The sequence below is a fragment of the Melanaphis sacchari genome, unplaced genomic scaffold (assembly GCF_002803265.2).
Source record: "Melanaphis sacchari strain LSU unplaced genomic scaffold, SCAv2.0 Contig10_pilon_pilon, whole genome shotgun sequence".
Classification (NCBI taxonomy): Eukaryota; Metazoa; Arthropoda; class Insecta; order Hemiptera; family Aphididae; genus Melanaphis; species Melanaphis sacchari.
Window position 1 is genome coordinate 2344190 of NW_020270420.1, and position 27287 is coordinate 2371476.

Here is a 27287-nt window from a genome sequence, read left to right on the forward strand (position 1 = left end):
CATCAATATTGATTTTACCTGATTAATAAGTTTTTGATGAGTATAACATCTTGTTTCTGTGAAAAGTACTTCAGATGAGTTCCTTTCTTGTCCAAATGTAGCATTATTTCCCGATGGGAACTCACATCTTTTTGGAAAGTCTTATGGTCTTCAATTTGTGTCAAAATAGTTGCCAAAATACGAGAAACTGGTTTCAAGTTAGATAATGTTTTCTCAGCATCAGTTAGCCAATCAACAAATGCCTGATAATTATAATAAAATAATAAATTTTAAATATTATTAAATAAATATATATATTTATCAAACATACCTGTAGAGCATTATGAAATTCAGTAGCTTCTTTAAGTGCAATTTCTAATTTGATTTTTTTATCGTTAGCTCTGGCGGTTACACTATCCCATCGCTGTTTTAAGGTTTTCAAGTTTTGTTGCAAGTTTCCAGAGTTTGGTGATTTTTTTAAATATTCTTGACCTTGAGCCAAAACAGTTTCTACTTTTGGTCTATTAGATTCTAGTTCATCATATACTTCCATGAATCGTTCTAACTGTTCACTTGCTGTTTCAGGTAAACCACCAACAGGTTTTGATGTTGCTATCACACCATCAACTTCACCTAACCAAGACAGTAAATCTTGTATTTCTACAGCAAACCTTTGAGCTTCTTGTAGTGCGTCTTCCAATTCCAACTGCCGATCAGCAGCCTTTTGTAATAAGTCTCTCCAGCTTTTGTTCAGAACATTAAGTTTATCTTGAGTAGAGTTGGCTTCAGCTGATCCTTTTCCATTTTCAATTAATTGTCGACCAGCATCATTCAAAGTATCAACACTTGACTGATGAGCATGAATATCATTCACTAATACTTTAAGCTTAGCAAGTTCAACTTCTAATAACTGAGAATCGCCAGCAACAGGTTTCAAATCTTTGTCTAATGTTTTATTAGTACCATCAATCCATGCAAGAAGTTCTGCCAGAGCATGATGGAATTGGCCTAATTGTAAAAGACTGTTCTCCAATTGACGTTGTCGTTCAACAATACCCTTTAATAGATTTTCCCATCTACGATTAACTTCAGTTAATGGTTGTTTGAGAGCAGCAGCCTGTTCAACTGTAGTTCTTTCTGTAAGTTCTTGGGCTTGCCTGTAATGTCAAAAAAATAAATAGTTTAATATTTCAAACTAAAATTCAATTACTTATATCCAAATTAATTTATAACTATTACCTAATGACACTTCTATAAAATAATAAAATCCATAGTAAGCCATAAAAAAATACAAATGTAATTATACATTTATATACAATAAATACTAATTAGTAATTACCATATACTGATTAATAATAATCATTATTTAATATTTAAAAGAATAACTATAATAACCTGTTCAAAGCTTCTACTTTAACCATTTGAGGGTCGATATCAGATTTAAAGTTCTTAAGTTCACCAATTTGATTTTTAACAACTTTTATGTCTGTTCCTAATGGACCTAAATTGGCAAATCTGTGCTCTGCACCATCCAAAAATTTAAGCAAATCCTAAAAATAATTGGTATTAAATACTATTCAGTATTCACATTAAAAATTATATTAATTATTTATACTTGTAATGTTTCATGGAATTCCATAGCTTTTTCCATAGCTTGTATCAAATTTTCTTCACGTTTAGCAAACAATGCAGTAACAGTTTCCCAAGCATTATCTAAGTCTTCAATATGTTTCTTAACTTCAGGCTTGTCAGGATCCCCACACACTTTCATTAATTGTTTACCACTTGCACGGCAATGGTCTACTTCAGGTTTGGTCTGATCAATTTCTGCTTTAATTTCTCTTAAAGCAGCTTTTTGTTGTTTCAATATAGCTGGTTCTACAGCTGGTGCATCTTGCGAATGTAATGAATCTTGCAAATTTTTTAGTGTACTCATCACATTCTGTAATTCTTCCCAGAATCTCTCAGCCAGTATGAGGGCTTCCTCAAGACTACGCCCACGATCATTAGTCGCCTCTTGGACTTCATTCCACAAACTGTTCAAACGATCTAATTTACGTTTAATATCTTTGACTGCGGGATCTGAGGAATTAGGAGCTTTATTAATAACATCATTAGCTGCTTTTTTCACTGCTTGGAATGCATCAGCACGCTTATGTAAATCTTCAACAACAGCATCGTTTTCATCTTGCTGGTCACGAATTTTAGGAGGATGGGCAGATATAGGTTCAGCACCAGATACTTGTTCAGCAGTATTTTGCAATGCTCTCAACATGCCTTCTAATTTATCACTAAATTGACTTGTTTCTTGCAATGCTTTCTCCAGAGCTTGTTGCCTTTGCCTAAGTTCAGATCTTAGTGCTGCATACCTAGCATTGTCACTGTCCATAATGTATTGGATTTTTATTCCCTCGTCATCATTACATAATCTTATTAAAGCTTCACCTGTCTTATTAAGTTTATCCACAAGTGGTTTATGTTCAGCAATAGACTGTACAAACATTTCATTTTTATCTTGTTGCTGAGCAATAATTTCTGGTCTCAAAGCAGGCATAGCTAACATTGATACTTGTTTCTCCATGTCATCCAACCAACCAGATAAATCAAAGTGTGATTCTTGGAAATGTTGAGCAAGAGGAAGCGCTTGTTCAAGAATACTTAAACGCTCAGCACTTAATGATGATACATGATCCATAACTTCACGAAGGTCTTCCATTTTTTCACGCATAAGACTTGTATCATTGCTTTGTGTAACTTCTCGTAAAACTTTTTTAGCCATAGATAATACATCTCTACCACGTCCTTTTTGACTTGATATGTCATCGTTGAGTGCCTTGTGTTCTTTAAGTTGAACACGAATAATATCCACTTCACTACTTGGAGGTTCTGCGTCTCTTAATTGATTATCTACTTCACGGAACCAATCTAATAAGTCATCCATATCACCAATTACTTCAAGTGATCGTTGTTTAGACAAGTGAATACGTTCAGCTTTTCTTTGAATTTGTTCAGCAATAGCATCAAATCTTCGATTATCTCTAGTAACAAGTCCTTCAATTGTTGAAGCACCTTCACCAGGAGACATTTGACACAACTGTGGTCCTATTTGATTAATGTTTTCTAACACTGGGCGGAATTCTAAAAAATAAAATAATTTATTATTAATTAAATGTTTTTAATTTTATTTGAATGAAAAAAAAACCATTATGTAATACAGTATTTCTATATACCTTGAATGTCAAGTTCTAAATTATGAATATCTTCTTCTTTGGGTTCTGCAGTTTGCAATTGTGATTCAGCAGATAACATCCAATCACCCAAACGTTTATGAGCATTATGGAATTGCTGTACAAGTGGCAACATACTTTCTGCATTCTTTAACAAATCAGTACCAGCAGTAACCAAATCATTGAAACGTCTCTGCAATACATCCAACTTATCTTTTAACTGAATGGCTTCGTCACTGGTTATATGTTTCATAAGCTCCATGCCTGCATCCACAGTTCCATCAACATCTGATTGATGGTTTGATATTTCTTCACATAAATCTGCAATGTCCTCCATTTGTTCCACTAGTTTGTCTGTATGCACAGGCAATACTTTGTATTTGCCTAAACGTTTTTCCATGCCTTCCATCCATGCTTGTAAATCTTGATAAGTTAATACTAAATGTCTGAGGCCAGCACGAGAGTCTTGTAATAGTTGTCCTACTTTATCTGAGGTATTTACAAGAGCAGCATAACGATCAGCTGTTTCTTGGATACGATCTGCTACTCCAGACGCCTCATCTTCACCAACCAAAGCCATTAATGAACTAGCTACTTCAGTGAGATCATGGAACTCAGGGTTTTTAGATAGAATTTCATTGTGTAATTTCTAAAAAAAAAATTAATTTAGTTCAATTAATGAAATTAAATGAAAAAATTGTAAAAATACTCATGTAAAATAAATTTATAATTATTTAATTATGGTATCTAAAAAGTGCATGAAAGTATAATTAATGTATTATTTGGTAAAAAAAATAAAAAATACAATGTACTTTCAACTAATAATTTTAAAATATATATATACAATATTACATTTTTATATAATAATATAAATATTGATTAATATCTAGTGTACAATTTCCTAACTTTATTTTAGTAAAAAAAAAAATGATTACATTTAATTTTACTTACACTATGTTCTCTAATCCTTTGTTGTATTTTTTCTTCATCTGTAGGAATAAGTTCCATATCCTTAATTTTTTTCTCACTTTTATCCAACCACTCCAAGAGTGGTGTAATTTTTTCCAAGAACTCTTTAGCCACTACCATAGCTTTTTGCAAATCGTCCATGCGTTTTGTAGCACCACGATCCAAATTATCAAAACGCTGAGATAACTCTTTCAATTGTATTTCAATTTCCTTACGTTCTCTAGGATCAACATTAGCTGCAACCTCATTACCCATATCAAATATTGATGTCAATGAATTTTGACGATCAGCTAACATTTTCTTTAAGAACTGAAATTTTTTAATTGACATTTAATATATTATTATCAACCTAATAACAATAAAAAATATAAATATTTATTTACTTTTTGTTCTTGTAATTGTGCTTTCACCACCTTGTAATCTGCTGATGGTGGTTTTTGATTGGATACTAATTCTTCTGTATCAGCTAACCACTTAGCAAATCCATCTAAAGCATCTTGGAACTTGCCAGATTGTAAAAGTCCATAATCTAGTCGTCTGTCCCTCTCATTTAATTTTTCTTTGAGTGCATTCCACTTATCATTCATTTTTTCCAAATCCTTTTCCAAAATACCAGTATTTACACCTCTAGCAGCAGACTGTATTAATCTTTGACCAATACCATTAACTTCATTGACTGACAAAATTAGTGGCTCAATGGTATTCTTTCTGAAAGAACCAAACTCTTGTTGTTGGAATTTAATTGCCTCCACTTCTGATCCAATTGGTTTCAAACTCTTAAACTCATCAGTTGCATGTTCTATATCTTGAATAACATTATCATGCTTGTTCTTGAAAGCCTGTAGTCTGTCTAAAATATTTTCAAGATCAGTTTGTCTATTTGATGCTCGTTCGTCAAGTTTGTTTAATAGACGTGTTAATGATTCAGCTTGATCACGCATAGAAGTAGAGTCTTCTAAACGTTGGCCTAATTCAAGCATTACTGTGACATCATCTCCAGCTCTTGCAATTTTCTTGATAAATTTGTCTACTTCGTCTAATTGGCCAGTAACAGTTTTAATATCTCGACCTGGCGGTTTTAATGAGTCAAATTCAGCTTCTAAATCATTCAAGTTCTTACCAAGAGCTTTAACTTTATCTGCATATTGTGCCAATGCAGTTGAAGCTGAAAGTAATTGTGAACATCTATCATCCAGTTTACCTTCTAAATCGTCTAATCTATCCATAAGATTATCAACATCGTCTTGTAATTTTAAAGAGTCACCAACACCCATTTGAGCAGCTTCTGAGGCCAAGTCACCAGCTGTTTGCCTTAGACTTACTAATGGACTTCTTAATTTTTTAGCATCTTCTCGCAATGCTTTAATTCTCTCCAACAGCTTTGGATCACGTGCAGCACCTCCAATGGAATCATGTGAAGCAAGTTTATCTTCACAACGCTGTAATGAGTGTTCAGAATCTCTAAGATTGTCAGAAAAGTCAGATAACTTTCTTGAAATGTCTTCTAACCATTGTGTTTTCTCCATCAATTCATTGTTCAATCTGTCCCATCGAGTTTTTATAGTTGACAGTTCTTGTTTTACAAGTTCTTTATCTACATCACAAGAAGAAAGGAACGTTTCTCCTAGATTTTTAACATTCTCAAACTCACCAGAATGTTTCCAAACTTCATTTCTAAAAGCAGACAATTCTCTCAGTTGTTTATCCACATCTTTTTTACTAAAGCTGTTAGGGCGAATAAGTTCTAATTTATTTTCAGCTTGAGCCAACCATGGTGTAAACGATTCTTGGGCTCTATAATACTTTCTACAGTGTTCCATGCATGTTTGAAGTCTGTTATGGCGGTCTACAGCTTCTTTGCGTAATTTTTCCCAGTTTTGTTGTATTTTGTCTAAATCACGTTGTAAATTACGAGATTCATTACGTTGTCCAATTCGGGATAACATATCACGACCTTTATTTAAAAGCATAATTACTTCATGTTCTTTGTGTAATACTTCTTTATATATAGGCTCATACTGAGAAACTTGTTGTTGCAATATATCTTTATCAGCAGATATTAATAGACGTTCTGTGAGATTTCCCAGTTGATCAGAAAGCCAACCAAGTGTCAAAGCACAAGTAGCTTCAAACTGTCTACCGTCTTTTAATGATCCTTCAATTTCAGCTTTTTTGTTGTCCAATTTCTTTTGCAAGTTATTATATTGGCGATTAATAGCAGCCAATTTGGCTTGAATATCTGCTTTACAAGCTGGGTCATCTAGTACATTACACAAATGATTGCCAGCATCTTCTAAATCAGCTAATAATGGTCTTTGACCTTCTAATTGTCTTTCTAAGTTTTGTATTTTTCTGAGCCTCTCTTCTGGTTCTTTATCATAAGAAATATCATCTAGTTGATCAGAAATATTTTGTAATGCTTCAGTTAAACGAGCAAGACCTGCATCAAATTCTCGAGTTGAATCAGCTGCTGCACCAAGATTGGATGCTCTATCTTCCAATTTGCCAAGTAAATCTGACCATTTTTGTAAAATTGCTGTTAATTTATTAGAAAATCGTTGAGCATCTGGAGAATTGGGATCTGGAAGTCTATTAAGTATGCTTTCACCAACAGATGTTAAATGTGTAAGTTGAGGTTGTTGAGTTCTAAACTCTTCCCTTAACACTTGAATTTGCTGAACTTGACTTTGTACTATTCTAGAATCTGATGATATTGGACCCAAAACATTTAACATACGCTCTTTGGATCCTAGCCAGTTTGAAAGGTTGTCGTGTGAGTCATGGAAATCTTTCAAGTCTTCAAGAAGTTGAATACGGTTCTTACAAATATCATTTAAGTTCTTCCAACGGCTTGTAACATTTTGAATGTCATCATGTAATCTATCCGCTCCTAAAGAAGTTGGTTTCTTTTTTAATAGATCATTAACACCAGATTTAGTACTATCCAACAAAGATTGTTTTTCATACATTTCTTCAAGTACAGCTCTAACTTGTTTTGCTGCTTTATCAGACTCTTCTTTAGTTAATGGAATACTTTCTTTTGGTAATGATTTTTGTGTTCTATCTAAAAATTGATTTAATATCTTCATATTTTCAACCAATTTCCTAACATCATCTCTAATTGAATCCAATTCATTTTGTCTGTCTGATATTTTTACACCTAATAAGTTATATCTGTTATTAATTTCGTTCAGTTCTTGTTGTACAGGGCTATCATCTAAACCATCTTCAATTCTATTGTATGTGAAACTTACAACAGAACTTCTTGGAGAATCTCTAGAAGTTTTTCTTAAAGAGTCCAGTGAATAGCGTTTAGTAGGAGATACTGAACTACGTCTTCTCATAGAATTGGTAAGACTAGAATCATAAAATGTAGCCCCGAGGTCGTTAAGTTTATCAATAGTAATGCTATAATCACGGTGATCCTTAGCTATTGGTTTAAGTTCATCAATTTGATTTTTAATAATACTCATGTCTACAGCTACACTTTCTAATTGATTAACTCTTTTTTCAGTATTATTTAACCAAATTAGTACTTGATCTCTTAATTTTTCATATGCTTGAAGTTGTTCAACTTTAGCTTTAGATATTCTCTGTTTTTCTTCTAACAGTTGATTCAAATTTTTCCATTGGTTTTCTAGTCCTTTAACGCGATCACGTACAGGAGGAGTATCAGTTACATCCTTATTGTTAATAAGAGTTTTCCCATCACGTATTGTTTGGTCTAATGCTTGTCGTTGAGAGTCTCTTTGAGCAATTAAATCATCCAACTTGCTTTCAGGCATATCATTGAAATTGTCTAATGCATTTGTCAACCATTGTTCAAGCATTGCTGCCTGACTATTAAATGATGACAATATTTGATTGATGTCATTTAATAATTCACCTCGTTTGGCAGTCCTATCCAAAAGTTTTTCAAAACGAGTCATAACATCTTTTAACTTGACCTCAATTTTTTTGGCAAGTCTGGGGTTGCTTGAGTTGATCATTAACTCTTGTGTAGAATGTGCAACACTATCAACACTTGCTCTATGTGTATCAATATCTGACTGCAACAATCTATACTCCCGGATTTGTTCAGATAAACGATCTGTATGCAAACTTACTGGTCTTGTTATATTCCTAAAAACATTTTGATTTCATTAAAACATATAAATAATTTTACCAAATGTTAGTTTTTAATAAAAAATAGTATATATTTTTTTTTTTTTTTTTAATATTACTATTGCACCAATAATTATTAATTTTTTAATTTAAAAAAAATTAAATGTAATATAAATTATTAATTAAGATACTATAATTAAAAAGTAAAGAACAGCATGTTAACAAATGAATTGTTAATTGAAATCAAATATTTGATAATATAGGCTAATACTTAAAAAACACATAAAAACCAAAACTTACTTTAATGTAGCTTCAGCATCGTTTAACCAATGAAGTAATGAATCCAAAGCATCTTGCACACCATGTGATTGAACTAATGCAGTGTCCAATTGTGATAGTCGATCGGCTAAACCATTACATAAAGATCTATACTTATCTTCCAATTCATTAACTGGGCCTTGAATAGCCTCAATTTCTTTGATACCACTTTGGCCTTCAAGTGATCTAATTAAACCATCTGCAGCTTGTTTGACATTTTCAATAAGTCTGGCTTGTCCCAAAAATTCATTGTTTAAAGTTTTTGTTCGATTGAATTGATCTTCGAGAGCATTCGGATCTGCACCAATTGGTTCATTAAGAATTTTAATAGCTCTTGGTTCAGCTTCTCTAAGCCATGCCTTAACAGCGTTTAAGGCATCTTTATACTCTCTCTGTTTAGAGTTAAGTCCACTTAATTTATCTGCCAAAGCATTAGCTCGTGCTAGTAAATCTTTATAATTATTAGTCACATTGATAACTGTATTTTTGACCACACTGTCTTGTGATGAAACTGGTTCAATATGATGAAGTCTAGATGGTAAACCAGTTCTGAATTCATTTAAGCAGGTTAGATATTCTTTAGACTCGTCAATGAACTTTTGAGCTGCCATTGTAATGAAACGGAGATCTGCTTGATGAGAAATGACATCAGACACAAACTCTCTTGTAGATTCAGTTGAAGATGTATCAGCGAGTCTGTTTATATTAGCTAATGCACGTTCTTTCTCATCAAGAGTACGCTGAGCTCTATCCATCCATGTAGTAAATGTAGTAAGTTCAGATTTAAATTTGGATAATTCGTCTTTAGCAGAGATCAAGCGACGTAGCAGTTTATCAGTACGTTCATTTGCATGGTCATACCGTGATTTGAGAGATTTACCTTTCTTCTCAACATTATTTATTTCTTCTCTAGACAAGTATTCACTACCTGTAGCAATTATATGACGCACTTGATCCAAACATGTTGTAATAGGACGTAATTGAGAATCAATCTCTTCTTTAATCAGCTAAAAAAAAATGTATTCATGAATATTATATGATATATATATAATGCAAACATTTTAAAATATCCATACTTTTAAAATATTGATTTGATTACGTAGTTGATCCAAATCTTCTTGAGCTATATCTTGATTTGCAATTCTATCTTCAATTTCTCCAATCCAGTTTAAGTATTCTGATAATGTGTCATCGCACAGTTTGTACTTTTCTGCCATGGCTTGCTATAAAATAAATTTAAATTTATATTATTTAAACATCAATAAAAACCAATAAAGTTAAGATTAAAAAAAAAAAAAATTAGTGCAATTATAAATTTAGCATACAGAATATTAATATTACTTTTAATGCATATAAATTAAAAGCTGATTACATCTAAGAATTAATTTTAGTTTTTATTTATTGTTGTTTTCACTTATAAATTAGTAAAAATAAGCCTTTAAAAAAAAAAAACAACATATAATATTTGTTAAAATAACATCACAAAAATAATTTTATTAGGCAAATTAAACAAGCAAAAAATAACTGGTATGTATAGCTTTCTAAAATAATCTGATTGTCCTGAAAATAAAAACAAACACAAAGCTATCAAATAAAAAAATTAAAAAAGCTTAACTCTAAAAAAATAACTAAAAAATGTTCTTGACATAACAATTCATATAATTTTAAATCACAATACACCATGCATGGCATACAATTACATCATTGAAGTTACCAAGGTTATTCCTGTGGTGCTCGATTCTAGTAGTGATACAGGTAAAGATGGTACATTTATACTCTCATTATGTACAAAATCTTCTAATTCTTCTTCTGTTATTGATTCTTGTACAAAAAACTGAGGTTTCATACTATTGGACCGTTCAAATTTGCGTTTATAACCCTTAATTTCAACTGTTTCTTCCACAGGTGAGGAGTCATAATCAAATGATGATGGATCATAAACAAAGTTATCTTTTATAGCTTCTTTCATTGTAATACCTTGATAGTGGCCAGTAACATCTAAAATATCTTTCTTCAATGCTTGTTTTAATGATAATGATCTTGGCTTATTTGGATCAGCTACTACAGCTGAATCTGGATTTATAATGCGCATATCGATACATTCTTTAAATGACACCAATCTGTCAGTACCAGGTATAATAAAAACACCAGATTCAGGATCAAATAAATTTTCTTTAATTGCTTCAAATAAATTCCAACCTTCTGTTGGCAAATCAGTCCTAGGATCATCTTTAATTTTTAGGGCATCTAGTGTTTTTGTCAATGCAACTTTCAAAGAACTTTTTGGTTTGAGACCATTAAGTTTTGATAAAAGTTGTAATTCATTTTCAGCCAAATCAATTTTATCTATCTTTCCTTGATGAACAGCATCGAGTACAGTAATTTCTTTTTCATTTAAAGTGACTTTTTTATTTAACACTTGAAACACCTCACCCCTAACCTCACTCGAATTGAGAGTTTCACTAAAATCAGCAATATGCTCTCCATTATTTACCTTTATCCTTTCTACTGGTCCTCGTTCAGCATCCATTAACTCTTTTTGAATAGCTTCCAGCAAAGTCATTTGTGGTCCGTTATCACCAACAACACAAGGTCCCAAAAGTTTGTTTGCTAAGCCTTTATCCACCAGACCTTTTTCAACAGCTTGTTCAATAGTTACCCAACCAGACTTTGAATCTGGTTGAGTAGCAATACGACCAGTTCGTACATCTAATACTCGTAAACGAATTGCTTCGCCTACTGTTAAAATTTCACCAGTTTTAGGATGAACAATTCCTGGAGCATTAATAATATCATCATCAAGTCCAGTTGCTTCTTCCATACGTCGACGCAATGAACGGATATCTGCATCACCATTAGATTCGATAGTTTGTGTAGAATGTTGATTACCCATTGCAGATGACTGGTGATCTATATTTTTTTCTGTTATGTTTTCGTCTATACCGTTTGTTGATATACTAAAATGAAAAAAAAATAAAAACAAAATACAACATTAATCATATAACTACCATAACATACTAAAACTACAGTATCAAGTACTAACTCAGGAATGGTATCATATATATTGAATTCAGTTCTGAATGTACGCAACGGCCTAGCCTCTAACATCTTCACATATTCCTGCAACATTTATTTAGACTAATCATTTTTAATAGATAAATTGATAGGTTTAAAGCCAAGCCTTGGAAAATTGTACAGTAATAATATGTTGCTTAATAACTTCAAGGGAATAATACTTTACCACTTTTAATTATTTATAGTCAAAACTAAAAGTGCAATATAATTGACAAGAGGTGTGTTACTATGTAGGTGTAATCAACCATACTCAACAAGATATTTGTTTTCATACACAAAAGTATATAATTAACACAATGTATTAATAACAATTTTAATTGACTTAAATAAAAACAAGGTAGTTTTATTTCAAAATTGCTAAACATAAATATAGTTATTTTAACAAAACCATTATATTTAATCATTTCTATTGTTAAGAAAAAAAATATTTTAAAATATGGCTTTCCGTTGAACATTAATAGTTTTATATAAATATAAAAATGACAGAATATTATAAAAATTTTATTCCTCTTTCATTTTAATTATATTATACTGTTATTTTAAAAATTATTTATTCATCATAAAAATTCATACAAAGTTTCTGAAACAGAACTCAGCCTAGGTTATGTTTGTTTCTAAAATAACTTGTATCTGATAAACACATACATTTATTGTGATATAAAAAAATGGAAAAAAAATAATGTACGCTACATAAATTATATAATACAGTAGAACCTCGATAACTCAAACTTCTATAAGTCGAATTTTCGATAACTCGAAAGAATGTCTTGGCCCTACTTTATAACATATCATATGTGTAACCTCTGTAAGTTGAATTTTCGATAACTCAAATTTTTTTTTTTCGCCCCCTACCGATTCGAGTTATTGAGGTTCCACTGTATATAGTAATCATGTTCAAAATTGAAATATTTAATTTATTTTATATTTTTAGACACTCTTTTAATTCTAGTTTAATTTAAAATGAATTATACATTTATGAATTATTTTTTTTAACTTGGGTATTTTCTTTAAATCAAATAATATAGAAAATACTAAACATAGACTTAAAAAACATTTACAATTTATCCTACATTCTTAACATTATTAAAATAATTTTACTCACTTGTAGTTCAAGATCATCAGTATTGACTGATGCTAAATTTTTCAACTGGTCAATTAGCATGTTAAGCAATGCTTGAAATCTATGGTTGAGCACATCAAGTTCATGAGACACTGCTAATTCACCAACGCTGGGATCCATATTTTGATCTTTATTATGGTTGTTAGCATCAAGACTTGGATGAACTTCATCTACCAGCCACGCACAGTAATGTTGAAGTCGTAGGTCATATATCTATTTGCGGGTTAATTATACGCATAGTCTTTGTTATGGTCTGTTAAATGGTTATCATAGCAAATTTCAATTTTTATTTTATGTTAAAAAGCATTGTTACCTTAGCTTCTCGTATAAATCTGCCACCGTCGACATTGACACTCTCAATTGCTTTAGTACGTTTCTGCACCTTGTTATACAAAGCCTACGAGATGTATTTGATCATTAAATAAAAAATCCTTTGCTCGGGCCATGAGGCTTTACTTGGATAATGTAATATTAAATATAGACAATATAGTACAATATAGTATACACTTATGTTATATTAATATTTAATATTACGCAATAAATTAAAATATTATGTATTGTTTAATTAACGTGCAATGCAATAATTGAGTTTAAGTAATATACAATAAATTACTCACCATAACGTATTATATTTAATGAATTATGGCAGCTTTATATATTTATATACACTTACCTTAGTGGTTTCAGTAAGATCTCTTGCTTGCATTTTAAGAGGTGCAACATTATTCAATTTAACATAATTTTCGTCAATGATTTGAACTTCAGACTGGTACGAATTTTTGTATTTATTCAAAAGATCGTAAGCTGCTTCACAGCTCTTGAGTCTGTAAAAATAAAAATAAACATACATTATTATTATAAGATCAAAGTAAATAAAAATTGTGTTTAGTAAATGGTAAATCAAGTTAACTATAAGATTATTAACTATTAATTTATTATTTTTTATTGTACAAATAAATATCAGGTTGATTAAATTGCTTGAATAATTTATTACTTTACCTGTCGACTAATTGACTACAAACATTATTCCATCTACTTGTAATACGGTTAACATCACTGTCGAGTCTATCCAAATCATGATGAGCAGTACGCGGTAGGTGGTGTCTAGATTTTTCTGTTAAACGTCTAGTGTTATGTTTATCTTCAACCAGCTGATCAATGACCGGCTGTTGAAGGACAACATTTTTTTGCAATGCTATCAGATCTTGATGCACCTTTATACAATCATACACATAAATACAAACACTATAAACTTAAATTCAATATCATACAAATGTACTTACTAATTTTAAAGCTGGTAATTCAGATGGCATTTCACCATAGGATGCTAATTTTATTTCAAAATCTGATATAACATTATTTGCTTCGTCTAAGCCAGACAAAGTAATTTCAGCACACTTAAGTCTTTCAACATAAAGCTGAGATAGATTCCATAACTGATTCCATTGATTTAAAACCTTATCATGTTTAGCTTGTAAAGCTGCTGTTTTGTTTGGAATGTTTTTGAATGTAGCCTGCATGGCTTCTACATCTGGACCCAAATTCTAATACACAAATAAAATTATTATTATTATATTACATTTAACAAATAATCAATAAAATACCTTCAGTGACGTTTCAAAGTCTTTGTGTTGAATAACTAAATGTTCTAGAGTATCCATATCTCTTGGTATAGGAGCACTCAATCTGGTATTTAATGTATGTTCATATTCATCCAATGAAATTTGAATAGATTTAACTTGATCAGTAAACATTCTTGTAAGGTTTTTACTGTCTTCTTCAGCTTTTGATCGCCGTTCAAATTCATCAAATAACCTGTTAACTTCATCCATTTCTCTCTTGAGTCTTCTTAATTGAGGGTCAGCTGGATCACCTTCTCTTAACAATTTATTAGCATCTTCATTTAATGCCTTACGAATAGCATTACGTTGATCAGCACCCATGGCCAAAAACTATAAAAACAAAACAAAGTTAATCTAATTCATAAAATAAAAATAAATATTTATTACTTGAGCTAAATCCCATCCCTTGACAACTTTGATAGTAGCAAATATCATATTTTGACGCATACGTAATTGTTTACGTTGCCATAATGCTGTTGAACGATCATATGCTCTACGTAAACGATCTACAGAATCTAAAGCCTCTTGATCAGGAGGAGGTATTAAAAATACAACACCAGGAACATTTGAATCGTCAGTAAGATTCATTCCTCTAGACACTCTCCATTTGACTCGTCCAGAATTATCATGGAGCAACCATTGAGAACCTTTTTCAACATTAATCTAAACAAAAGAAAACATTATTATAAACATTAATTGTTTAAATATATCATTATTTTTTAAACATACCCCATTTTGTTTGAAACTACAAATTGCGTTCACTGGTATAGGTCTAGTAATTGGAAGTCTACGTTGTTTTAGTGGAACTACTTGCCTAGATCGATCTTCAAGTGTACCGATCACTTCACTGAAGTTATTTAATTCTTCTCGGAGGTCTTGCATACCTTTCAACAAACGCTCACCTTCATCTAAACTAAATTCTGATTGGCTAAAAACAGAATTTAGTAACTCATCTCGTTTGTTTAACCAGTGTTCAGCTTCTTTGACATCAGCATAAAATTGATGATAATAAGTGGCATGCTTCAGATGAGTTTCCAAACAAAGAGTTAACTGTAGCAACCAAGTCCATTGTGTTTGTAATGCAGATATATAAGCTTCAATACATTTTGATGCTAAATGACCCTGAAGAATTAATGCTTCTCCGCGATCTTGAACTGAACTTAACTGAATCTCTCTCTTCTCAAGTTCTGACATTAAGGACTGGAAAATTATACAACATACATTAATTACAAATAAAATGAATGAGGAGAACAAATTTAATCAAAAAACAACCTCAATCCCCGATCCAAATGCATGCTTAGAAAATAGTTTACATTACAAAATTAAAAATAACAATTTAAATTCAACTTAAACCTATTATATTATAATATCATAAATACTAAATATTACCTCATAGTATTGTCGAATTGATGGTATGTTCAAATCCTTATCACTCCAATCACGATTTAATTCTATTTCTTCTTTTTCATTTAGCCAAACAAGCTGATTTGTAGCCGATTGCAAGAAATCTTGTAATGTTTCAAGATCAGACAGTCGTTTATTAGAGAAAGTAACTAATTCTGCATAAACCTTCTGCAATGTATTCAGGTGCTGTGAATACAGGGATAATTCATCGCCGTGGAAATTACTCTTAGCGTTTATGCAATGCTCAACTTTAGTATGAAATTGGTCAATTATTTTATGTTCGCGCTGGTGTTGGTCCAAAAGCCCTTGGACACTAGGCAAGTCTGAACCATACTCAGCCTCCTGTAATTGTTTCTAAAAAAATATAAAATCACATAAAATTAGAAAAGAATAAAAAAAAAAAACAATTTTCAAATATTTTTTACCAATTTGTTATTGCACCAATCAATGCATTCTTGTAATGAACGAAAGTGAGTATTGGTATCGACAAGCCGAGTTTCCAGAATGGTTCGAGTTTGTTTGGTAACAGTACGTTCTTCAACAATTGGAAATGATAGAGTAGCCAAAGGAGTAAGAACTTTTGAATGTAATAAAGAACGCAAATTCACCCATCTCTGGTGCAACTTCTCTACCCTGAATAAAATAAATTTAATAAAATAATGTGTATGCATTTAATAGTTTAATGAATAAAATCTAGCTTATAGATGTTACCTCTTTTGTAACTCAGGCGCCTGCACATATCGTCCTTCTCTAAGTGCTTGTACATCAACAAACAATGACTGAATAGTATCTTCAGATAAACGTAATTCAGTCTCCAGTTGATCAGCGTTGTGTTTTGCATCTAATGGATGAAGTCTATCTGCCCGGCGACCTTCTTCCACAATTCTAGTTTCTAATTCATCCAACTTCAAGTCAGTGCGCTTGGTTTCACGATGAACTTTTTCCGCTAACCTTTGTAAGCGTTCAAGACGTTTTATTTCTTCCTGAATAGCAGAATCTCGATCTTGATATGACATCATCAAACGATTCCAGGTACGGTCAATAGCATCAGCTTGTAATTCGGGTTCAATGTCATTTTCACCAACAGCCTCAAAATATTTCTGTAAATAAAAAAAATTCTTTAAATGTTTCTACAACTTAACAAATGTCATACAAATGTATTATTACTTGAAGTTCCTTATATAAATGGACAAGATGTTGTTTTTCACGATGGCGAGGTGGAAGTTCTTCATTACGAAATTTAGTAGAATCGGATGCTAATTTTTTCATTTCAATAAGTGTCGATGGGAAATTACGGTCAGACATAACAGATAATTTTTCACGCATCCAACGGTTCAATGATGAGGCAATTTCACGATATTCCCCAGAACGTTGTTGAGACTCCTATAAAAATTAAAAAATTAAAATAATAAAATAATAAAATTGTTAATAATAAAACTATTTTACTAACAGAATCATAAAGAGGGTGCAAACGCGGAGGCTCCGGGAACACTTCATGTAACGATGATATATAAGTAATAATTGATTTTTCATCAATTTCGTGAGTATCAACGTCTATAAAAGAAATTTAATAATAATTAATTTACAAGTTACATGTTAATTTAATGTTGCAACTTGCAATGCACACTTTACCTTCGGGATCCAATAATCTAGTGACTCCATACTCTCGTTCAGCAATGTAAAATGCAGACTCCAATCGTTCACGAACATTTTTACTTTTGACATTGCGCCAATCAACTAAATCCGGTCTATGGTCAGATAAAAAATATTTATTTTTATTTTTTCTTGTATATAAAAATTGTTTACCCTATTAAAGAAATATTACCTATTTCTATGTATAATCGCGTTGAATGCCATACCATCCCGCCAAGAAGATGTGAAGTCCGTCACTCGAACACCTGGGTATTTCGATGTTGATTTGCGAGCCCATTTCAATAAAGCGTCACGCGCCGATACGTTCGGCTCTTCGCCGACCACAATGTCAGATATCTATAAAAAAATAAATAATAATGATAACAACAATAATATAAACGTAAAAAAAATAATAATAATGAATATATCGAAAACCGCGTTATAACAAGTCGACGCGCGTATTAAATGTCTACATAAGGTTTCTCGTCCCACCGGAGGCGATTCGAATTACCCATATTACACCGGTGCCATATACATAACTCTACATATAGTAATATGTTTATTTCACACAAAATAATAATAATAATAATAATAATAAAAATAAGACAATTATTATTAGGGTCAACAATGTGCACACCCGCCGACAAAAACAAAATACAATTTGGTACACATGCTTTTTTACGATTCGATCGAGCCACCAGTCTTCTCCTTAAATGGGCAGTAGGTCCGCTCTAGAGGCCGTTCACAACACATTCTCGCCCATGTCATTTATTAGTAGGACAAATTATGTGTAATTTTATTCTCTGATTGAATTTATCATTTAACTAAACTACTAACGTAAATTTAAACAAATTTTTACTCATGAAGAAGATTTAAAACAAAACTTAGGTCCAAAATGGAGATAGAAAAAGAGAGAGAGGTGATTTATGGGTGTGTGTATGTGTGTGGTGTAAATGTGTGATGTATATGTATGCGCGAAGAAAGAAATCAAAAACCAGGTCACCATCATTATGCGCGTTTGAAGGAAATGTGCGGCATGCAAAAGAAACCATCCATGCGTGCCCTGATCATATAGTCATGTTATTCTTCACTATTATGGCAGCAGGTACAGAGTAAAACATAGACATTATATTGTATGTAGATGCCATCCATGTTAACTCTGTTTCGGATAGATGATGTACAGAACACAACTGTATACATTACAGTACACAGTGTAAGAAATAACATGTAAATAATAACACAAAGTATTATAGGTAGCCTCATCGACGTTTGTTTCTTTCTGTTTTTGATGTGAATATTTTATCGACCCACGGATAAAAAAAATTGAAAAATTGCGCTTAAGCATTTATTTTTGTGTTTCAGAGCACTTCTTCATTAACAATCGTTACGTTCACTTCGAAACAAATAGTTCGTTCACCTTATTCTTATTTCCGGTACACTTGTACTCAACAAACTGCATATATGAGAGAACATTTATATACTAATATACCAAATTAATTAATTTAACTATTAAACATCAAATTTTTAAATATTAATAATAAAAATGAACCCTAAATGATAAGCACTCATCTGCGTCATTTCCGACTGTATAACAAAAATACAATGCCCTGTGATAAACGATTACAATAAATTAAAATACACAAGTTTTAAATTTTATGGACTTGTCGTCTATAACTAATCAAACATCATAAAAAAATACTTCCCAATTTATCATAGGTAGTGGTTATCTTAGGTAAACAAATAAGTGAGTGATTAAAAGAAATTATCTCATAATTAGCTTTATAGAAATAATTTAATTTAAATAGTTATAAAATAATTAAGTTTAAAAAAAATCATTAAACAAATTATGTATGAAACATGCATGCGAATAAACTAATAATATATTATAACCATAAAATTTAATTTCATTACACTAAAATCGAACTATGATATGATAACTTTTAAAATACCTGGTTAAAACTTTTAATGCGAAATGTGGATTTAATAATGAAAATGAATGTACCACAACATTTCACACACAAAAACACTATATATAACGGACTTTGATGAGAGATAAAAATTGGTCAACATTACAGAAGTGTGTCTGTTATTGAAAGAAAGTGATGTACAAATACAACAAAATAATAATATGAAATCGTCTGATGAAATATTTAAAAATAAGCGTTACTACAAATGTTTCCGTCGTGGAGGAGAGAATGAATCCATAAATAGAGGTTTTACTGTAATAAGTAATAACTGAATTAGGATTTACTCCGCGTTCAATATAATACATAGTTATGTACATCAACACATCTTGTAATGTATTTATGGTGCGTGTACAGTGCGTGTATGTAGTTTTGAGTACTTTACTACTATATACAAATGTGTCGAGCACAGTATAAATTGTGTGTAGACATTTCATGTATCTATAACTTGTAAACCACTTTCATTTGTGCCTTATCTATGCATAATAAGAAAGCAGTAAAAGAAAAAAAAACTTTTATTCAATAAAACAAATCATAATATACCCTATACAATAATATACTATAGCTACCACAATTCGACAAGCACTTTAAAGATAAAAAAAAAATGTCAAGTCACACGCAAAAATACCTTTTAGGAGAAACACTTGAAATAATTACGACATTTATAACCACAAAAGTCATTCCGACCAATTTCCGACAAACACGGGGAAAACGACCGAAACTGTTTTGATCTTTTTGATCTCAAACTATTTCGGTTTGTAGAAAAACTTGAAAACCAAAAACAGGCTATCACTACAGGATAAGTCATAATATATATATATATGATGCAAATGCCCGGCAAAAGTATTATAACATACGGGTACGAAGTTATATAATATTATGCAGATGGCGAGCACGATTCGTGAGACTACCTTGGCCTTTTTGGTTTTGATGACCTGATGATGTCTGGACGAGGTCTTCCTAGACTCTTCGTATGGTTGGTCGGAAACCATCATCTGGCCGGTTTTCATCATGCTCTCGGTAGCCGACATCTCAACGCCGCGCGTAAGGACCGTGGTCTTGCGCAAGACGCGGGTGGTGACCGAATGCCTACCTGCTTCCGGCCGCCTGTCCACCTTTTGCGACTCATGATTGGACCCGGTCACCTCGGTGGACAGGTGCCGTTTCGTGTACACGGCCTGCAGGTCGCGTACGTCATCGTCGCCCTCCCGGGTGCCCTGCATGAATAGCCGACTACCGCCCGGTCGGCCGGCACCCGTTGACGACGATGACACCTCCTTGGAGGCTTTGGTGAACCGGTACATAATACCGTCAGCGTTTCGATCTCTATCGATCTCGATCTATCTGGTACTTGAGTCAATTGCTCTTCGTGCGCATCGCGGCGCACGAGACGTTTCCGAAAACCGTTTACGACGTGGTCCGTCAAATTCGTTATGTGTGTGTAGTGCGATGATATTTAAATAAATGTCGTGCGCACACGAGAAGTTCGGGACGACAGCAGCAGCGAAACCGTTACTGAGCAACGATGAACACAACGACGACAATAAACTGCACACGCGACACGGCCGGTGCACAAGAGATAACTGAACCGTGTTAAGCCGTCGGGGGCCGGGCTGATGTTGCAGCAGAAAGGCAATAGGTGAATGAGTAGGAGGATGAGGAGGAGTGCGCGCACAGGTATACAGGTACACTATACTACGGAGCGTTGTCGCGGCTCTGGTGTGTGTAGAGGGGAGCAAACAACGACTGTGTATGGTAGCTGCCCGGAATGATAATAATAAAAAAGCACATTTCAAGGTTATAACCACGCACACGCACCGCCACCGCACCCGATAACCAGGGAGAGAGGGGCCCATTGAATAATATTGCGAGACGCGACACACACACGCGAGATTTTTCTCCGCGGAGTCGGGATTACGCGGTTTCATTGAAAAAGCAACGATTGCCCAACGCAATTGACCAGGCTACAGGACTCGTTGGTTGTATGTAGGCCCCCTCGAAAAGCACCAACAGTCGTCGCAGATGGTGGTATTATGATATTATTGTAGGTAATGTAATGTGTTACGATAACAACGCCTGGCGCCCACGGATATTGAGCCCACGCTCGACCTGGCCAAAAATCTCATCGCCGCGTATACGGCGTGCACCACATATCCATATAAAGAGCGCTCGGCCAGGTGCGTTCGGATCCTTGGGTCACCGGGGACCTTGAGCGAGTTATAACGTAGGAGTCACCTGGCCGGCGGACGCTGGAGGAGGCCGCGAATTACATAAACACCGTTGTGCACAACATAACTACATTATGGATATTGGGTATACGCACCAATATGGACGGAGGCGGAAAATCAGGGTTAAGACCGGATATAATCGCGGCAAAAACAGATTTTCGCAATCGCTCGCCATCCGAATACCATCCGCCGGTTTGTATGTGCGATATACCAATTAAACGCACATTAAAAATGTTTCCGGGATATCTTGACGACGTCAATATTACAGATACCAATAGGTATTATTATATGAAGGTACAGTGTACCGCAATGATACGGGCCACCACCGTTATAATTCACAACGACAATATTTCGCATAAATCATTATTGTGATTTCGTGATGAACGTTATTATTACGAACAACGCCTCTATTCGTGATATGATTGGTAAAACAAAAATTATACCGTTCCTCTGTTCGAATAGGTACTCTCATTGTCTTGGACATTTAGAACGCACGATACCGTACCTAATACTAATACGTAACTGCATTAACCAAAATATGATAATTTAACACGTTTCAGTAAGTTTTTTTGAAAAAATTGTAATCATCACGTGGTAGCCACTGATCGGTCTAATTTTAACTGATTTACCAAAAATATACAAACAAATCTCATACGCAACATAAATGTACAATTATGTGAACAACAATTTAATTCACTGCGGTAGTTACAGAACAATATATTTTTTAAAAGAGGTCAATATAAATATTATTAATTATTTATTATTATTTACTAAATACTTATCACTGAGTGGTAATTTGTATTATATGTTCAGACTTACATATACTAACATTTTAAATGAAAAACTTTAATTTATATTTATTGTAAAATAATGTATAATCTACCGTGATTAATAATTAAAAATACATACGTTCAATCGGAGAAGTTTTTTTACAATAAGAAACTAAAAAAATAGAGAAAAATAAACTTATTTATAATCATAACTATGATTATAGAACATAAAAATCTAATACCAAGATTTTCATAAAAAGATGTAAAAAAATTAAAGAAGTTAAGTTAATAATTAAAAATTTAACTATTTTACAACTTATAGTTATATTATTTTTTTTAACTTATATTTTTTATTTTACACGATGGAAACATTCTTATTAATTATTTAAAAAGGAACTTTTGAGGTGATTATTATTACATAAATGCTTTTATGGTTGCCTATCTAACTCCCAATATAAAATATCATTTCTAACTGCACCAACTAGAAAATATCTTTCATAAAATCATAACATATTAAAAAGTTCATTTTTAATACTCATACTTAATTACACACAATTAGATTAAGACATTACATTTTCAAGTAATAACTTATAGAATTAGTTCACTATTCAGAGGTCATCAAGCTACACCAAGAATAAAATAATAATATAACTTATTAACATTGAGTATATATTTACAATACATTTTAAATACTTATAGCTATTAATAATGGTATTTTCAAATAAATGAATTAAACCCTCTGATTATTCAGAAATTGACTTGATTAGAAAACATATTTTGAAAGAAAATATTTGAACTATTATTTAAATAAAATTAAACACATATTTTATTAGCAAATGAAAAATCACAAAATTATAAGTACGTCATATAATATAATATATATATTTTTAATATATTCTAATTATAAAATATACAAAATACTTTTAAATTACGTATTTTTATGTTTTGCATTGTTGAAAATATAAAAAACTAGAAATAAGTACTACTCGTATAGGCCATGATCAACCACACACGATTTTTAGGTGCGCCCCTATGTTTAATTCTATCACACGTGACTAGTGTTGTGTAACAATTTATTTAAATATGCGATGTGATGATCGAAAAATAAATACCCTTACCCAACAATAAACATTAACGATACTAACCTGGAAATGAAGTATGATGGTCCAAATGAGACCCAGCGTTAGTTTTGGGTTGCCATCTACAATATCTTCGGCCCGAATGTTCACCAGTTTGATCTAAAAACATACAAAAATGAAAACCACTTCATAATTTTTTGTTATAAAAGTAGAATTATTAACCTTTTTGAAACGCAAGTATTCCAGTGCCATTTGAACATTTTGTAGCATATGAAATCTGAGTTTTCCCCTTTCTCTTGGCTAAAAATCAATTCGGAAACCATTAATATAAACATTTATAGAGTATTTAGAGTATGAAGTAACTTGTCTTTGTTGATCTATCAAGTATACGTTTTACAGTAATAAAGAAAAAATAAACAATACAATATATTCATTGAAACTCAACAATAATAGGCACAATTTAATAGATTTTTTTTACAAATTGTATTACACAATTTTCCCTAACAAAACAAAGACAAGGATGTATTTCAGGCCTTGGCGCATCACTTTATACGGAATATCAAGTTCTAAGTAGCTGTTGGCCGTAATTATCATTGTCCGGTTTGCCGGGAACACCTTTCTTGGATGTAATAGCATTTTCCTTCAATTAGATTTTAACAACTCTGCTATATAATAGTAATAGCCTACCCCTTAAATTATAAAATACAAAAGATAACAATTAAAAGCAACAGAATTGTCGAAACCGCCTACAAAAACTATCGTGTTGAGACACTATCAAAAGTTTTCGATTATTCAAAACATAGATTATTATGGCTTAATGATTATCTGACACGTTACAAATTCTATCAAGGCACACCCCAGAAACCTTGAAAGTAATTTTTCTAATATATAAAATACTGTACAATGTATGAAAAACATTAATCTTTTTCTAAAAAAACAATACCTTTCTACATGCATAATTTTTTAATACCTTGTCTATGTGGTCAATATTATTTATTGCTTACCAATTGATCTCCGGACAAAACTTCGAGTAATGATATCAAGTTCAACCCGTCTTGCAAATCGATGAATAAGTCCCCAACATGACGGTTCGCCTGTAAAACCAAACAATTTATTGTTAAACACTGAAATTTCACATACATTTACCTGTTATTATTAAATCTTTAAGATATTTTATAATAATAACCAATACTACAGATCCACAATTTAATACAATACGAATATGTAAATAGATTTAAAACAGTCAAAAAACGTGATATGGACTACTAAACACCACATCGAAGGCAATGGCAAAAAATACAAACTTTCTACACGCACAAAATAAAACAACCTACAGGTTACAGTGATAATAATTCTAATATATACAGATATATAGATATATAAAAAAAAATTCACTCAAAAGAAAATATTTGAAAACGATCAACTCAAGTAAACTTACACAAGATGAACAAGAATTAGAGCACGCCTGCAAACAAGTGTATGTCTGAAACATACAATTTATTCCTTTATTTTTAAAATAAATTACGAGAAAAATGAACGAAAATCCTACCGATCGTGTCAAATTAAAACGTGACTTATGATTATTATTTTTTCAAATAATCCTACCTTCGAGTATTTCCAATGCTGCTTTCACATATTCAGGGAAAATGAAAAAAAAATATATATAAAATAACTAATATAAACAAGTATGAATTATTATTAAAAGACTACATTAAAGTTAAAAGTTAAAAGTAAATATATACTTAAACTATACTATATTGTAATATGTTATATCCCTAATAAGTTTTTATTTATTTACAATTGTATATAAATATTGGATAATTATTTTATAAAATAATACTACGAAACCGTAAAAATACTCAAGAAGGTATACTATCCATGAAATAAAATGTATTTGCAATTTAAGATCAGCTCTTATTTTAATGTTGCCAAAACATAAATTATATTTTGTTTTCGATAACGGAAGTCATATATACCCACAATATGCCAATCCTTAAAACATATTTTGGCCAAACCAAAATATATTATTCAATATGAATAATATAATGTTTAAATATTTCCGTTTTGTGTTGGCGGATACATCATTAACTAGTACAAAAAAATAAGTTGGCGTTGATTTTTAGGTACCTAATATGTTATTTATACCTTGACCTAAAAATTATAAATTAATAACGAAAAATAATAAGCATATGGATAATAAAATCAAAAAAAGATAAACATTACAGTAATTACAAAAAAATTTATTTATGTGAACATTTACTGAAACAATAGGTGCCTAATTCTGCAATGCCTTCATTTATTATCATACAGTTTTGATTAGAAATAAATATTTAAATGTTATTCAACGTAAAGTAAAGTTGTATACATTTAAAGTTAATAGTTAAAGTAAAATTATTTAAAAAAAATTGTAATGTACATTCATTTTTTGGGTTATATGAATGTACTGTTTTATTCTATTGGCGTAAACTGTATATCAAGAATGAGAAAAAATTGTCCATTTAGTTACAGGTTAAATAATTGACAAACGAAACTCTAGTCACAGATACAGCATTAAAAAAAAAAAAAAACTTAAATTTTATTTACCCACCAACAAGTTTAGTTACCAAATAATAATATTTTTAATCTTAATATAATATTGATATACTACATTATACAATTGTCTGTCTAATAATACTACATTTACAAACATTCACAAAATCTAATACAAAAAAGTTTAACAACAAGTTTGTTGTTTTCAACAATAGTATTAGTATTTCAACTTAACATTTTAAAATCAAGTATGAATAAGTATAAAAATACAATAAAAAAAATTACGGCATAGAAAATGTTACCCCCCTTAATCATTTATGGATATCATTATAAAATGTATTACGATGATTAAGCTCTGTAAAAAAATAATAGGCTTGAAAAAATCAGCAAGAGCAACAATTATTTTTTTTATTTTATAATTATATGTATTATGTACAGACTTATATAGTTTTAAGATTTTTAACGACATTTTCGACATACAGAGCATATAACGCCAATAAAAAATATTTATCCATAAATATTAGGTAAGCCATACAAAAATAATTATAAAGAATTTTTATAGGTTTATTATTTGCAAATTTCAAGGGCAAAAGAATTCTATCTCTCAATATATATATAAAATAGACATTTTATTGACATTTTTAAAACTAACATATATTGTCATTCTAATACATAAATTATACAAACTAGGTATCAAAATAAAAAATAATTTTTCTTTGTTTACAATAATAGTATTTTAGTTATGTTAAAGAAAAAATGAATATAAAATAGAGCCGGATAACTTGACGTACTGGTATATCACATGTGCAGATTAATGAGGTTAAATCTACTGTTACTCTTTTCTAAAACCAGATAAGTATTTATTAGTTATTTTGAATACTTATTAACTCACTAACAAAAATTTAAAATATTACTTAAGTGGTCTTGATATTATGAGATATAACTAGGTACATTATTGTAGTGAAACTTTTTGAATATTTTAATTGCTATTGAACCCACGACTATATGACATAAGTACCAGAAATACAAAAATAACTTATCATTTTCAATAAAACTTGTAAGATACAAGAGCCAATCTTATATTATATATCAGTTACACCCAATACATGACATAAATGCAAAAGATATAAAAAAAAAAAAACATTATTTGCACTAATATTAATAAATTGGTAGATTTTTTTAAACCAATAATTTTGTATTTTTCAAAATACTTAAAATTGTAATTAATAGTTAAAATATACAATTAATCGTAACACACGTGTGCCTA

At 31.3% G+C, this 27287-nt stretch overlaps 1 protein-coding gene across 13 annotated transcripts in view; it reads right to left on the reverse strand.

The window, feature by feature from the left end:
- Positions 1–27287, reverse strand: part of LOC112603574 (dystonin) — a 78409-nt gene that overhangs the window by 14020 nt on the left and 37102 nt on the right. For 5 of the 13 annotated variants that reach the window (XM_025352207.1, XM_025352208.1, XM_025352212.1 and 2 more), the window contains 31 exons: positions 24930–24974; positions 24496–24585; positions 23714–23791; positions 23558–23650; positions 17644–17807; positions 17451–17566; positions 17269–17372; positions 16986–17201; positions 16530–16918; positions 16244–16451; positions 15804–16172; positions 15144–15614; positions 14802–15077; positions 14397–14744; positions 14076–14336; positions 13792–14006; positions 13466–13616; positions 13106–13189; positions 12775–13005; positions 11641–11717; positions 10312–11554; positions 9674–9820; positions 8580–9604; positions 4559–8297; positions 4158–4484; positions 3210–3855; positions 1595–3117; positions 1375–1529; positions 1219–1230; positions 311–1136; positions 19–242 (listed from right to left, as the gene is read on the reverse strand). In XM_025352207.1, the coding sequence (XP_025207992.1) occupies positions 19–242; positions 311–1136; positions 1219–1230; positions 1375–1529; positions 1595–3117; positions 3210–3855; positions 4158–4484; positions 4559–8297; positions 8580–9604; positions 9674–9820; positions 10312–11554; positions 11641–11717; positions 12775–13005; positions 13106–13189; positions 13466–13616; positions 13792–14006; positions 14076–14336; positions 14397–14744; positions 14802–15077; positions 15144–15614; positions 15804–16172; positions 16244–16451; positions 16530–16918; positions 16986–17201; positions 17269–17372; positions 17451–17566; positions 17644–17807; positions 23558–23650; positions 23714–23791; positions 24496–24585; positions 24930–24974 (13853 nt within the window). Of the gene's footprint in view, positions 1–18; positions 243–310; positions 1137–1218; positions 1231–1374; positions 1530–1594; positions 3118–3209; positions 3856–4157; positions 4485–4558; positions 8298–8579; positions 9605–9673; positions 9821–10311; positions 11555–11640; positions 11718–12774; positions 13006–13105; positions 13190–13465; positions 13617–13791; positions 14007–14075; positions 14337–14396; positions 14745–14801; positions 15078–15143; positions 15615–15803; positions 16173–16243; positions 16452–16529; positions 16919–16985; positions 17202–17268; positions 17373–17450; positions 17567–17643; positions 17808–20325; positions 20967–23557; positions 23651–23713; positions 23792–24495; positions 24586–24929; positions 24975–27287 lie in introns of those variants that run through there. The other 8 variants (XM_025352216.1, XM_025352214.1, XM_025352219.1 and 5 more) reach the window with 6 other exon arrangements.